Source organism: Heterostelium album (genome assembly GCF_000004825.1).
Source record: "Heterostelium album PN500 unplaced genomic scaffold PPL_scaffold8, whole genome shotgun sequence".
Taxonomy (NCBI): Eukaryota; Evosea; class Eumycetozoa; order Acytosteliales; family Acytosteliaceae; genus Heterostelium; species Heterostelium album.
Genome location: NW_008805070.1, coordinates 1,596,724 through 1,612,335, shown reverse-complemented (window position 1 = coordinate 1,612,335; position 15,612 = coordinate 1,596,724). Strand labels below are relative to the sequence as shown.

General features: G+C 32.1%; 5 protein-coding genes across 5 annotated transcripts; 2 read left to right on the top strand and 3 right to left on the bottom strand.

Annotated features, from left to right (window-relative positions):
- Nucleotides 1-182: 182 nt before the first annotated feature.
- Nucleotides 183-6,602, bottom strand: PPL_08266 (tetratricopeptide repeat protein; the record flags this gene model as incomplete). Its single annotated transcript, XM_020579088.1, has 9 exons — nucleotides 183-1,506; nucleotides 1,570-2,399; nucleotides 2,467-2,772; nucleotides 2,859-2,941; nucleotides 3,026-3,074; nucleotides 3,166-4,946; nucleotides 5,053-5,812; nucleotides 6,083-6,144; nucleotides 6,587-6,602. The coding sequence occupies 9 exons, from the start codon at nucleotides 6,600-6,602 to the stop codon at nucleotides 183-185; spliced, it is 5,211 nt and encodes a 1,736-aa protein (XP_020430927.1).
- Nucleotides 6,603-6,773: 171 nt separating this feature from the next.
- Nucleotides 6,774-8,115, top strand: PPL_08265 (uncharacterized protein; the record flags this gene model as incomplete). Its single annotated transcript, XM_020579087.1, has 3 exons — nucleotides 6,774-7,125; nucleotides 7,183-7,831; nucleotides 8,055-8,115. The coding sequence occupies 3 exons, from the start codon at nucleotides 6,774-6,776 to the stop codon at nucleotides 8,113-8,115; spliced, it is 1,062 nt and encodes a 353-aa protein (XP_020430926.1).
- Nucleotides 8,116-8,522: 407 nt separating this feature from the next.
- On the bottom strand, nucleotides 8,523-9,983 carry mhisS (histidine--tRNA ligase; the record flags this gene model as incomplete). The annotated part of the gene is made up of 3 exons (XM_020579086.1): nucleotides 8,523-9,141; nucleotides 9,211-9,434; nucleotides 9,504-9,983. The coding sequence occupies 3 exons, from the start codon at nucleotides 9,981-9,983 to the stop codon at nucleotides 8,523-8,525; spliced, it is 1,323 nt and encodes a 440-aa protein (XP_020430925.1).
- A 403-nt stretch (nucleotides 9,984-10,386) lies between these two features.
- Nucleotides 10,387-10,707, top strand: PPL_08263 (uncharacterized protein; the record flags this gene model as incomplete). Its single annotated transcript, XM_020579085.1, has 1 exon — nucleotides 10,387-10,707. The coding sequence occupies one exon, from the start codon at nucleotides 10,387-10,389 to the stop codon at nucleotides 10,705-10,707; it is 321 nt and encodes a 106-aa protein (XP_020430924.1).
- A 211-nt stretch (nucleotides 10,708-10,918) lies between these two features.
- PPL_08262 (uncharacterized protein) lies at nucleotides 10,919-14,051 on the bottom strand (the record flags this gene model as incomplete). The annotated part of the gene is made up of 5 exons (XM_020579084.1): nucleotides 10,919-13,141; nucleotides 13,201-13,515; nucleotides 13,591-13,724; nucleotides 13,822-13,957; nucleotides 14,040-14,051. The coding sequence occupies 5 exons, from the start codon at nucleotides 14,049-14,051 to the stop codon at nucleotides 10,919-10,921; spliced, it is 2,820 nt and encodes a 939-aa protein (XP_020430923.1).
- Nucleotides 14,052-15,612: the final 1,561 nt, after the last annotated feature.

Genomic DNA, 15,612 nt, shown 5'->3' with positions numbered 1-15,612 from the left:
TAATGAAACCATTTAAAAAAAAATTAAATTTCGAAAAAAAAAAAAAATCCAAAAAAAAAAAAAAGCAAAATGATGAAGTGATCATAGAGTAACATTCAATTGTTTATGAGCACATATATTTTACCGATCGATTGATTTAAATTAATTATAGATAGATTAAACTTGTTAAGTTTTAACAATCTTTATTTTTTCTTTCTTTTATCTTTTAATGAGAATTTCTTTTCATAAAACTCTACAATCTTTTCATCAGAAATATTATCTTGAGGTGATAAGGAATGTGGGGCAACCAATTGATAGGATTTTCTCATTAAATCATAGAGTTGATCTTTGTGGTCGGGATACAGAGTGATATCAGTATACATTTCCCAAAGACTTTGGAGTAGTTTGTTAAGTTTAGCTTCTTCAGGACTGATTGTAGATGACAAAGTTGTTGTCGATTGTTGTTGTGTAGAAGATGGAGATCCAACTGTTGGGTTGTTACCTTCAGTAGAAGTAGTAGTTGTTGTTGTTGTAGACTGTGTCTGAGTAGAAGAAGTTGCAGAAGTTGGAGAACTTGGTGAAGTTGGTGGTGACACAACTAAATTGATTGGTTGTTGTGTTTGTTGTTGTTGTTGCGATGATATTGGTTTTTGCTGTTGTTGTTGCTGTTGTTGTTTATGTTTTTGTTGATCTATGAACTGGATTTGTAAAACTCGACAACATGCACTATAACAAAGAATAGCTTCGTTCTTGAACTTGTCTTCTTGTTTCAGCTTGGCGTGGACAACGTCTAGGTTGGTATAGTCACCGTTCTCCTCTAGCAATTGGATAAAGAATCGATAGTATTTCTTAAAGTATCGATCGAGTTTACCGTCACCAAGATAACCTTCATTCCACAGATTCCAAACGGCAGCACGTGACAGCCTAGATAACTTTGGTTTCATCAACCTGATGAATTCCTTCAAGCTATTGGCCATGTAATCTTCTTTAGTTGTTTGGTATCTAATTGTCCATGCAACACGATAGGATGACTGGTGATGATACGAAACCAAAGATTTACAACAATTCAGAGCTGCCAGTGAATTATCAATAAGGTTCTCCCTTCTCGCCTCCAAAGATAAAGGTGGTGTAACAACGACCACTCCCTCTGTTTCAAGATTACTATCCTGTGATAAATCAAGCATGTTTACATCAGTACCATTGTTTTCTTTATCTTCACTATTATTATTATTAATGTTATTGGTTGTATTTGTAGTGGTTGAAGTTGCAGGGGTTGTAGTTGTAGCTGTAGTTGGTGGTGTAAAATTATATTTCTCTAACAATGTTAATAGTGTATCATTAAGTGAACTCGAAGAGTATGGTAATAACAACTTTAATCTACTGGTATGCAATCTATACAATGGATCGATTGGTGGATTCTTCTTTGTCAAAGGAGGAAGTAGTTGTACAGCATTCCAAAGATAATCAAAGTAAACTTCAGGTGCATCACCAACCTTAAATGATATCTTTCCATAATATAAAGGATAGCTATTAAGAATAGTTATTAGTAATCATTAAAGTTAATAGTTTGATGATTGATTGATTACTTACTACCAAAGATCATTGGTTGCTAATTTCTCTGATTGTTCAAAGTATTTTAATGCCTCTTTAAACAGTGAATTTAGGTTGGTTGGATCACTGGCAAACTCTGGTGAAGCAAAGTAATGTTGTTCGTAGAGAAGTAGTCCGAGATATCTGTAGATCTCTTCTTTGGGTGTGAGTAGTGCTAGGTGTTTGTAAATGAGTCTGAGTTTGGCGTAGAGTTTCCATATTTCTTGTTGGATTGCCGGTGTGTTGTGAGACAAACAACCTTTCTCAGCGGTGATCGTTGTCACTTCACTTTGGAAACTCTTGGAAAGTAACGTCCACGAAAGAATACGATTGGGATTCGAATAGAGATCTTTCTTTAGCAACTCTTCTTTCAGGTGGAGATGTTTGTCGTTTGGCAGTGTAGATGCATACATATAGTAGATATCGGTGTAGATGTCGTCAAACAATGGATCTTGCAGCGAGAGCTGTTTGTCGTTGTTGAAAAGCTGAATTTCAAAGTTGACGCGTGGCGGTGACACTGACTCGGGAAACTCGACAATCTCATCGGATTCACCATCAAAGTATTGATTGATGGTGGCGCGATATCGAGTGACACGCTCTGGTGGTTCCGGGAACTTGTTGTACAATCTCTCCACCAGATCCTTGAACTCCTTCTTTGTGGCGATCGATTGTAACAAACTGATTGCCTGATTGACTTGACCGTTCAACGGTAGATTTATTTCCTCTTCCTCACCAGCAATTATCTTTAGCATATAATAGATCTGTACATAGAGATTCGGTGAATCCAATTCCATTGCCAATGATTGACATTGATGATCTTCAACATTATTCTAATAATAGTTAATAATAAATGTTTGTTTAGTTAATAATAATGTTATATATCTTATCTAATCTTACAGTTAATTTAATAGAATATAAACAATAAAAACATTGAGATAGATCAGTGAATATCTTTAGAATAGCAAGTTCAGGTCTGATTTCGTTAAAGTCAGCAGGATTGATTTCAATGTCAGGGTTGATAATGAATTTAAACGATAACTCCAAGTAATCTAATAAGAATCTATCATTGGATCTACATTGTTTCTTCTTAGCAAGTTCAGCATGATATCCAGAGAGTAATGCCAATTTATTCGACAACGTTAACTCTGTATTCAAATCGAATTGATATACTTTTATAAATAGATTTAACCAATCATATAACATCTAAATAATATAATATAAAATATTAAAAAGTAAATTAAAATTACAACGAAATGTTATTACATCGATCAATATTACTAACTACTTACATTCTTTTTAAAATGTCTATATAATTGTTTTGTTAAGATAGAAGATAAAGTAGTTAAAGGTTCTTCTAATGGTTCTGGTTTCACTATTTTACATCAATAATTGAAGTGAATAAACAAAAGTAAGTATACTATAGATGTAATGATATTAGATATAATGAATTACATACTGTTTAAATGTGAAAATACTTGGTTTAAAGTTTCTAAAGTAGAATTTGCCTATAAAATTAACATATTGTTATGTTATTTAAGTTGATTAGTTAGTTAGTAAGTTATATTGCTATAATAAAAGTTTATATTAATAACTTACAATATTATCATTATAATTTAAAGTTAATTCTTTCATTAAAAAGATTGACATTTTAAATACACCTTTGATGTTTGATGTGTTTAGATAGGATTGTAAGAGGTATTCAATCATGTTGAGTTTCGATCGTGTGTTGGTGTCGATGATCTCACGTGATTTAAAGTCGGTGGTGGTGGTGGTGGCTGGTGTGCTGGCGGTAGGGTCAAACAGACAGAAGGCATCAGGGAACAGAGGATCCAGTATGCTGATGACTTTGGTGAATTCACCGGTTGCATAGAGTTGAGAGGCACGATTCTTTTCCTGTTGGTCTTGAAGTGTCTCGATGCGCTCGGACAACGCCGATTTCGATATGTATCGGTCGTGTTTACAATGCTGCAGAATGATCAGTGCCGACGGGTTGTGTTGAATCCACTGTTGGAATCGTTCATCACAATTACCGAAATAAACACTCGCCAAGTTGATATCACCAAGATACTTGGTGTAACGTGCAAGCAACCAATAATACCTAATACAATAATAGGTATCTTCATTGAATTGCTCACGATTACTATTCAACAATTGCATCATATATGATAGATCCAACGATTGTATTGCAATATCATTACTATAACTACTATAATAACCATCTTCTTTCTTTTGTCTTTTTGTTATTTGTTGTTGTATAATATTATTATTATTACTATTATTACTATTATTATTGTTATTATTATTATCATTTGATTGTTCTAACTTTGAGAATAGATAATCGAATGATAGTTCAGCAAAGAACAATATATACTTTTGAAAGTTTGAATTGTATTTGTTGATGATGTTTGACATGTTTATGAGTTTGGCTATCAGTGTTTGATCTATCTGTTGATGTGACATCGTTATTTTGTTTAGATACGATATGAACCAATCGATAATGGTGTATTTAAAGTCAGAGTGGTTAACGTTGCTAATGAATTGGTAGACCATATTCTTCTCGAAACTCTGACTGGTTTCGACGTCGACCTGTGCAGATTGTTGATGAAGTAATCGTTCCTGTAGCAACTGATGTTGTAGCTGTTGTTGTTGTTGTTTTGGTGACTTTTGTTGTTGTGAACCATCAACACCAACAGCATCCTCTGAAGTCAAAGAAGAATCTACATTCATGAAATTCAAACTGTTCATAACGTTCGGTGACAGCAATTTAGTTGTCTTCAACGTCTTCTCACCGAAATCTACTACCTCTTGTGATTTGTCATCGTATTTATTACCGACGGCACCTCTTGTTGCTCTTCTCTTTGCAACCAACTGTGTTGTCGTAGAACCAACAGAAGCAGCCGCAGCAGCAGTAACTATACCACTACTACTACTATTCAAACTATTTGAATTAGAAGGTGCAGGACTACTATCTACTATTACAATTGTACTTGTCGGGTTATTTACAATACTATTTGAACTATCTGTCATTGTTATATCTTTATCTTTCTCTTTTTCACTTTCCTTATCTTTCTCCTTTACACTATCCTTCTCCTCTTTTTCAGGTTCATTCTCCTTTTCTTTTTCTTTATCAACTTGTTGTTCTACACTCATAATAACATCATTACTACCTGTTAATAGTTGTTCTGATTGTTGTTGTTGTTGTTGAACATTTGTAGCTGTAGCATTAGCAGTAGTTGTTGTTGTTGTTGTCTTTGAATCTATTAATATTTCTAATGGTTTATAAAGTTGAAATTGTTTTGTTTTCTGATCCTCATTACTATTACTATCTTTAATTTCTTCATTATTATTACTACTATCTGCTATTACTTTTACTTTTTCTTTATTATATAGATAATAATAAGTTATACAATGATTCCCAAGTCAACTTTGATAACTTAAATTCACTCTTCTCATTGATGAAAGTATTAAAAAGATTGGTACTACCACTACTACTATTTGCTGTATCTTTGTCTTTACTATTGTTTTGAATTGTTTTCTCACGTTTAGCAACTAACTTTCTTAAATAACCCATTGCCATCTCATTATTTACTATTGCATTTCTTATAGAACTATTATTGTTATTATTATTATTAGTTTGTTGTTGTTGTTGTTCTTTTTCAAATGATAATAGTTGTTCTAATAATAATATTCTAGAGTGTGATGAATCTATTTGTCTGGCTTGTTTAACGATGACAGTGGCAGCTTGGTTATCACCGATGATATAGAGTAACTCTGCCAAGCGTTCGAGTGACATCCAATGAGTGGGTGACAGTTGCAACGCTCGTTCGAATGCAAGACGTGAAACATTCCATCGTTGTAGCTCACCTGCCAGCCGACCGATATGGTACCATACCAACAGGTCACTCGCATCAATATCGATTGCCCGCGTGAAAAAGTTGAGTGCTCGCTCACGATCATCGACCAACTCGCTGATGGTAGCAAGATTCTTCAGTGTCGAGTACTTTAACACTGACATCGTTGTGCTTGTCGACGACTGTTGTTCCGATGTATTCGAGAGCAACGGTGAATTCAAAACATCATGATAGAACTGTTGTGCCTCCAAGTAGTTCTCTCTTTGTTGTGCACGAAGAGCTTTCTCATAGGTTCGTATATTACTAGCTTCTAATGCTTCGATTGAAACGGCAACATCAGATTCATCATTTTCATTCTCTGAATCGCCTGCATTAATAGCGGCATACCTAATCTATAAATGATATGATTGATTTCATTTTTAAATTAAAATTAACACTTTAATAACTATATATATAAATAGATAGAAAGAAGTTCGCTACTTACCATAACGATTATATTTATATAATAGTAATAAACTCACTAACTATTAAAGATGAAATGAACTTCACTAATAAATTAAAAGGAACCAAAATTCAGTTTATTAAAAAAAAAAAGAATAAAATCAATTCATTTTGCGTGGTGACCAATAATTGTTTTTTTTTTTTGTTAGATAATAAGAAACTAAATCTAATAATTCTTTAACTCTAAGATTACAGTTATAGATTTGTATCTTCATCTTCGGTTCTAATAAATAAAAATAAGATAAAAAATTGATTATTTTTCAAAATTTTGTACTGCATCATCACATTTGGGTTTAAAAATAATAGAATGATCAAGGTAATTTGTAATAGAAAAGTTTAAAAAGTACTCTTCTTGTTCTATCCGAAATTGTAATGGGTGTGTATTAATTAATAACATTACAGTTTCTGTTACTGTAACAACAATTCAACTGTCGATCAAAACATAATGTTCTATGAAGCTAAAAAAAATCTTCAAATCTCAAAAAAAAAAAAGTAATTAATTAATTAATTTTAATCTTTCACACCAGCTAGATTAACTTTAATTAGGCAAAAAATTAAAATAGTGTTTTGATGATTATAAAAAAAAATAAAATCTAATGGTTTTGATTTGACGTGGGTGAAGTGCACTTCAAAGAATAATGGTCAATCTACAAAAGTAAATAAACCTTGTAGATTGACCATTATTCTGATGTACCGTTAAACAATTAACAAGGTGGAATTGATTGCAAAATATCGTTCACCCATTTTCAATTAATAATAATGAGTTTAATTCGAAAAAAACAAAAAGTTTTATCTATAAATACAGCTCCCTTCAAACTTCATTATCATTTCTTTACAAATATATATAAATAAATGTCTATATTTTATAAAAAATGTGCCATTTTCTTGGTAACATTATGTATATCAAGTATGGTTGTCTCCAAGTCTGAAGTTTTGGTTGAATTACCACATGAAGTTGCTAATCATGGCCGAGATACCACTCATAACTCTGAGTGTCCAATCGTTACATCCAACACACTCACATCTGAATCAAGAAAACCAGGAGCTAAGCGTGATATTGAAGCATCATGGAAGAAAGAACATTATACCACCGAGCCAATGGAACCTGTAAACTTCAATGGTACCTATGTTCAATCACCAGAAGAGGAAGGTGAAGACTTTGACATTTTTGCTGATGGAAAAGGTGCTACTGTCTGGGCTCCATGTATGTTTTCAGCAATTTAAATATATTTTTTTTTTTGTATTAACAACTTTTATTAAGTATCACCACCTGCAGGAACATTGTATACTATTCGTGGCAGTGATGAAAAAAACTATATCTTGGGTAGAAGTCAAAATGCCAATATGCGTATCGTCAAGAAATGCGGCAGCTATTGGTACCAATCAAAGTTATACTTTAAGAGTTGGAGACAAGTAAAACAAGACAACAAGTGGAACCAAAACACAATCAAATTGGCCGTTGCAACTGGTACTCGAACATCGAATTCCATTGACATCTCACGTCCAGTTTCCTTTGAGACCAATAGAGAAGACTACCAATGTCCAAGTGATATGAAATGGGTTTATGGTAGTGCACCAGATGGAAGCTTATGGCTTGCCAACATGATCATGTCGCTGATCGATATCGTCTCTGGTAATTTTGGAATGACAAGAAGAGGTCTCCAAATCTTAGATTCAGACGTTAATGGTATCGCAAGAGGATGGAACACCGTTGCCTCTGATTGTGCAACCACGTTCCCTCCTGAACATACTTTAGTACCCTCTATCTATGCTTTGGAGGATAGTGGTAACAAAAGATATATGTACAAAGTAAGAAACAGACATGGCTACCTCATTGCTGAATGCAATGGTGATGCTTTGTGGTTCAGTAACAATGACAAAGACGATACCTATGTTGTCTTCACTCCAATGTAATTCCAATTAAAAAAATAAAATTTATTAGATTCATTGAAGTTGAAAAAAAAAATAATAGAAATACAACTTAGATTCTAATTTTGCTAAGGGAAAAGGCCATTAATAAATTAAAGAATCAATTTTTTGATAAATTTTCAAAAGACAAATAGTATATTAATCATTTTATAAAATATTTTATAAAAAATGTGCCATTTTCTTGGTTACTTTATTTTTATCAAGTATGGTTGTCTCCAAGTCTGAAGTTTTGGATGAATTACCACATGAACTAATATTAATTTAAGAAGAAAATCCACCCACTAGAACTTTTCTATTTTAAATTAATAGTAAAATAAATAACAATAATCTATTTTACTTTTAATTTTCTTTTCTTTTTATTGAATCATTCTTTTATTTCTATATATTCAATTATAACAATTTTTCTTTCCTTAAAATTGGTTCTTGAGATTGGATCAAGAATTTTCTTTTCCTTGTTAAATTAGATCTCTATTTTTCTATAAATATCAAATTGTTGGCTATATCAAATCTAAAGGAATTTGTAAAATAGATAATCTATTTCGATTGGATTGGTAGACTTTTGGTGGTAAGACAGATGTTAAGGTAGAGGTATGGTAAGGTATGAACATATTCAAAATATAATTTAAATATATAAAATTTCAAAATATTTAACTGTTTTTTTAAACTATTAATTCATATATTGTTTATTGGATCAATTGTTTGTATATTTAATTGAGTGAGATGATCGGTAATTTTTTCAATTCGGACGGTATGTTTAGATTCAGTTGCCATGTGTTTGATTTGTACAGAGTTGGTCAATGCTTCTTCACCACCGACGACAATGACAACTTCCGGTTCATAACGTTGATTTGCGTTTCTAATTTGTTTGGAGGTTGACAAATTCAAATCAGAGACAATCACTGCATAGCCTTGGTGTCGAAGTGTTCTCGCTATGTCTCTTGCCAACTGAACGATCGATTCGTTACTCTCGAATGTACAAACAACAATCGGCTTGGTCTCTGGCTTTAACAACTGTTGATCCATAAACATCAAGATTCTCTCCACTCCACACGCCCAGCCAATCGATGGTAATGCCGCTGATTTCTGTGATTTATAACCAAACTTATTGGCCAGACCATCGTAACGACCACCACCCAATATCGCCAGAGGTGGTGCCGATGATGTCGTTGTTTCATCGCCAACAACCATCTCAAATATAGTATGATTATAATAATCTAATCCTCGTACTAAATTATGATCCAATTGATATTTCAATTCGAATTTATCCAATCCATTCAATACCTTATTAAATCTATAATTGTTTATTATTAATAAACATATTCATATATTTCAACTTCTGTTGTTGTTGATATTAACATACCTATCTAAACTTTCACTATTCAGATAATCAAATAACTTTGGTGCATCTTTACTGATAGCTTTATCTTTTACATCTTTTGAATCTAAAATTCTCAAAATACTTCCTCTATCCAATCTATCCTGTGAATCTTTTGATAAACTTTCTCTTCTATCTTTATAATATAATTCTAATTGATTTAAATATTTACTTCTAGATTCTAAATCACCTAATGAATTTATCTTTAACTAAATAATAATAATTATAGTATTTATAAGTATTTAATTCACCACAATTAATAAAATATGTTAACGTACAGTATATTTATCATTGGTAATAGATAATTGATTTAAAAACATATTGGCACAATCGATTACTTCGACGTCAGAAGATGGATCTGATTCACCGAATGATTCGATTCCGAGTTGTTCGAATTGTCTTTGTCTTCCACGTTGTGGTCGTTCATAACGGAACATAGGTCCGCTGTAAAAGTATCGTTGTGGCATATGTGCAGCCGATTGCTCATTGACCACCGCACGAACTACACCTGCTGTATTCTCAGGTCGTAAACAAGTCATCGAACCACCGAGATCCTTGAATGAATACATCTCTTTCGAGACGATATCACTGTCGTCGCCAACCGATCGTTGAAACAGCTCGGTGTGTTCAATGATCGGAGTGGACATCTCTTTGAATCCATAGATCGCTGCAACACGTCTACCTACATTACCAACGAATTGATACAATCGCTTCTCCTTTGGGAATATATCTATTGTACCTTTAATCCTTGTATACATAATAATTTTATGATAATATTGTTTTGTTTTTTAATCTAATTTTTAAGTTTTAACATCTGATCATTGATCATAAAACACACATAAATTTTATCCATTTTTAGATAAAAAAAATTTGATTGAATTTTTTTTTAGTTACAAATTTTGATGAGATTAAAACAATCACCCCATTCATTGAATAATCACAATAAACCTGAATCTTAAATATATCTTTTTTTTTTAATTTAATTATTCTTCATGTTTATTTTTTAAATTTACAGTTTTTTTTCAAGTATGATAAGACAAAGTTTAATTTATTTGAATTATTCTATAAATTGATAATATTTAAAAGAATAACTTGTAATCTTTTATTTTTATAATCAATCCTTTTTTAATACAATTAATATATATTAGAATATTTTATAAAATGGAAAATAATAATACTTCTATTTGTATAAAAAATCAAATTAATAATACAGAGAGTTCAATTTTTAATGGTTGTCATACAAATATCAAAAGCAATACCAAAGATAATATTTTTAACAATACACCAACCTCTAATAGAAAAGAAAAATTTTCAACATCACTAATGGATATTGAATATTTATACCCTATCAATGAAATTCAATTTACTTGTTTGGAATTAAATCATTCAATTAAGAATCCTATAAATTTGCCGTCTTTCCACATGCTTTATGAAACAGTAAAAGAAGAAATTCCATCATTTGACCTACCAACTTTAAAATAAAAATTAAAGAACTAGTTTTAGTTAACTATTTATTTATTAAATTTAGAAACAATATATAAAAAATATATAGATCCTTCTTCCTTTATTTTATAATTAACCAAAAATAACAAATAAAAATTAGTGAATGGCAAGGCATATTGGAATGAATATTCATATTCTTTTGTTATTATTTTAAAATATAGTAATTTTTATTTAATTTTTTTATTTATTTTTATTTCTTTGATAATAGTTTCTTTCTGTTTTTCGCTTCGAATGGATCACCAAGTTGGTTGGATACCTCACGATAGATTGGGCTCTTTAGGAAACGACTAAAGGTATCGACACGTAGCAATTCGAATGCCGATTGACTGGAAATACGAATGGCCACTTCGATTTCTTCCATGTTTTTGTTTTTGAGTGCATCACGCATTTGATTCTTGACCTCAATTTCGAGGTTGACTTCGAGTGGCGATCCATCTTGGAAGAAATTATCGTAGATGTTCTGAGCGGATGCGATCGATACTTTGGTGCCACGGTTGGCATATCGCTCCAAATCCATCCAGCAGAGCAACAACTCCTCGCATTTCTCAGACTTTACAAATCGCTTGAATGCATCCAACCACGATTGATCTGTTAAAATAAAATTGAATACTTCATTGGGTTTGTCAGAGGTTGGCGATGTTTGTGAGGCCGACAAGCTTGGTGAGGAAATGGTGGCGGCACCTCCACTGACGTTGATACTGTAGTTGGGAGAATGATGATGGTGGCCGTGGTGACCACTGCTGTTGAGTGTTGGCGAAGATGAAGATACAATGTAGTCGTTCAAGTTACTGCTACTCTTCTTGTTGGAGAGTGAGGAAACCGACATGATGTTGGGTGAGAATATTTTGGAGACGTTGAGCGCGCTGCCAGAGTTGCTACTGTTACCGGATGATGAGAGATGTGGTGAGTTGTTGTTGGTGGTGGTTGTTTCATGGTCTACACTTCCACCGGAAGACGATAAATCGCCGGCGGCACTGTTACTACTTGAAGTCAGTCCACGCTTTGGTGGAAGTGGAGGAAGTTCTTTGAGATGCTGAGCGCTGCTGGGAGGTGTACCGTTGCCCGGGCTCGGTCTTACAATACTATTGCTTCGCTCATTGATGGGCATCAAATTGGTGCCTGGTTTGATGGAGGTGAGACGCGCGGGCGGTGTCTTTGCCTTCTCCTTTGAGATATGCTCAAATTGTTGCTCCACTTTATTCTCACTTGGTTTGGTACGTCCTTTGTCTTTTTCGAGATATTTCAACATCTTTTCTTCACGTGCCATCATGTCTCTGCAGACTTGGTGTTGAAGGAACGCAGGGAAGTGCGAGTTGGTCAGTTGGAAAATGACATCCTGCAGCAGCGAAGCAAAGAGTTCACGACTGATATTCTTTGAGCTGATGTTGTCTTGGATGGTGTTGTGATAACGCGAGTTGCTAAAGGTGGTCAACTCTTTCTCAGCGTTGACTTTCAAGTAGGTGGTGAAAATATCCATTGCGTACGACTCGAGATATTCGTCCGAGAGTTCACGATACTTGTTGACCTCCAACCAAAAGTAAACCATGTTTTTAGCTTCGGTCTGTGAGACTGACAGTGGCGATATCATCGAGATGATGGAACGTGGCGACAGTGAGTTGGGTGAAGGTGGCGAGTTGGAGAGTGGAGTGGTGGGTGGCGATGTCGTAGGACTGCTTGTATTCGCGGTGGAACGTGATAAATATAACAGGAAATACTCTAAACCGATGGGATTACGAATGAGTGCATCCAAACTCTGTAGGAGTGCACCCAGTCCTTGGGTGGGGGCAGTATGTGACGCCGATTTGTTCATGAGGATGGCGGCGTGGTAGAGCGGCGACTTGACAAACAGTGGGAATATCGAGTAGTTGAGAATGCCCTCGATCGACTCTACCGAGCTGATCAACGACGGGAAGAAAGGATCGTCGGTGAACAAGTTGAGACGACGCTCCTCGATTTCATTACGCGACTCAGAGTCAATGTTAATCTCATAGTTGGCACCACTCGCAATATAGTTGTTGTACACATTTATGTATTGAGTTCTGATGGTTTCGCGATTCGTCGACAGATTCTCAAGGTCGTTCTCCAAACTCTTTATGGATTGAGCGTCGATCCAAAACAATAGATTCTCCAAACCATGTTGTTTCTCTGAGAACATTGTAAATGCCTTTAAAAATACTGGGTCTAAAACAATCTCTTTGAATGATGATGGTGGTTTATAACTTAATTTTCTAGTTGTATTATTCCCATTATTATTATTATTACTATTATTATTATTATTATTACTACTATTTAAATCTGGAATTGCATTATAATTATATTTACTATGAATTGTAGTTGAACTTCTTACACCAGTATCTGGACTAATTGAATCCATTTTTCTACCAAAATGTACTAAATGATGTAAATTTAATATCTATAAAAAATTAAATTAGAAATTTAATTAATTTTGGTTTAATTTGATATGTTTCTTACACTTTTAGATAATGTTAATAAATATTTATGTCTATTTCCACAGAATTCACTTAGCTCTGATTCTAATAATGATAGATAACGTTGATATTGACCGATTGAAGATGTTATCTTTGCCATTACCAAAGAGATCTTGTCGTTCTGGCTGTCTGACGATGATTTTGTATTTTTTATAAGTAACTGCTTCAATTCTCTTCTATATTGTATTGAATCGATGAGATATTTGTCGACCTCTTGCTTTAAATTCTTAAAAGTTTCAGTATGATCAATTGCAACATGATTTTCAGATGCTGTTTCCAATAATAATTTACATTCTCTCTATAGATTATAAAATTAAATTATATTAATAAAAAAAAATATATTAATTTCTAATTAACAATTAAACAAACATACTAGTGAATGTGGTAATAATTGATTGATTTCCTTATTCAATTGTGACATTGTTACAGATAATTCGCCAATATCTGGTATTTGTAATCCAATTTTATGTAAATCACTTGCTAAATTGAAAGATGAAGCCATAAATGCTAAAATTTTGATAATAATAACAATATAGTAATAAAAATTATTAATTTTTTGAAATTGTCTTATTTTTCATTTCATTCAATAAATAGTTATAATTACCTTCAACTTGAGTAACAAAATGTTTTGAGCCATCCAATGCATTATTCAAAGACAAACATAATGTATGTAATGTATGAATATTTTGATTGTATTTTCTTAATGATGTTGGATTTATTTCAATTGAATCCTCTAACAACTATAATTAATTTAAATGAAAAATTAATAAAATTAATAAAAACTTTTGGTTATTCCAAATAATTAATGAAAGAACTACTTACAGTATAACCCATCTTTTCTAATTTTACTTAATTAATTATAAATAAAAAATATTTAAAAATGTATATCTAAAAAATAATTATAAATGATTAATAAATATTTTAATTAAATTGATGGAAATGATGTTTTTTTTTTTTTTGATTTTAATGTTGTTTTTGAGAGATAGATGAAAGTGATTTTCAAAATAAAGTCCTCCAAACTTTGCCTGCCCTACATCAAATTACACTGACAATGTTAAAGCAAAAAAAAGATTTAAAAACAATCATATTGTCAATAAAAAAAGAACGAAGAGTAGATAGGTAGGGTTGAAATATAGTGACAGTAAAATGTATGATGTTGGTGATGATGCTGTTGCCAAGAGTTAGTGAGTAAGTGAGTGAGTGGTGTGGTGGATGGATGTTAATGATGTCTATGACCATTGGATTAAAGAATTCTATTTGAATTTATCCAAGATAACGCATTATTTGCTCATCAAAAAAAAATAATTATAAAATGTTTTATTTTAAAAATAAAATTAAAACGACAACTACAATTTTACTGGGTTTTAACTATGCTATTTAAAGAATCTGATCTGAACTAAATAATGTAATAAAATTTAATTTTAAAATGGCAAGTGTTGTTGTTTTTGTTTTTGCAGCTGCTCCTACACAACTCAAACTAACTTAATTGTGATGAAATTGAATGAGAATGTATGTATATACAACAAACAAGAGGCAAATATGTATCTATTAACAAGAAATCATGGTTGTATTTCATAATGTAATACTCCTTCCCTCTTAAATTATGATGTGAATTGAATCCACATAAATCTGAAACTAGTTTGAAAAAATGGTAGAAACCGATTTGAAGTTGAAGTGATGGAAGTTGTGAGGGTGTGATCTGTGAAAATAAGAGTGGTGAAAAGCTGATGTATTTATTGTTACTTTTAACCAAAAAAAAATGACTGATTGATCATCGTTAAAAATGAATGTATTTTAAAAATCTGATACAATATTAAAAATTTTTAATATTAACACACATCAAATCACATATCATATAACCACACACACACACACACAAATAACTATTAACACACAGTACAACACAACATAATATTTATTTATATCATATCGATATTGATATTGATTAAGTTCAACTTTTAAATTTTAAACTCTTTGAACTAAAACTGAAATGAAACTATTATTAAGAATATACATAAATTCTCTTTCTTATACACAAATCTAAACTAACCATCATATTAATTGTTCACAGGGAAAAGAGGTGATATTATAAATAAATAAAAAAGACAGAGAAGCTAAACAAACTAAAATAATAAACTAATGATTATGAGTTGTGTTGTTGATTCAACATTTTTGTTTATATATCTTTTGATGATCATCTATTTTTCCAATAAATTCATTTGATAGGTATTATATGATAGAGTTTCATTTTAAGTAACAAGTCACCTTTTTTTTTATCAAATAATATAAATGTAATTCTGTATAGGAAGTTTGTTGTCTTTGTAATCATACTATGGAAGTGTGTAGTTGTATGATGTGTATAAGATATATTGGTGAATTTAGTAAAATGACACTA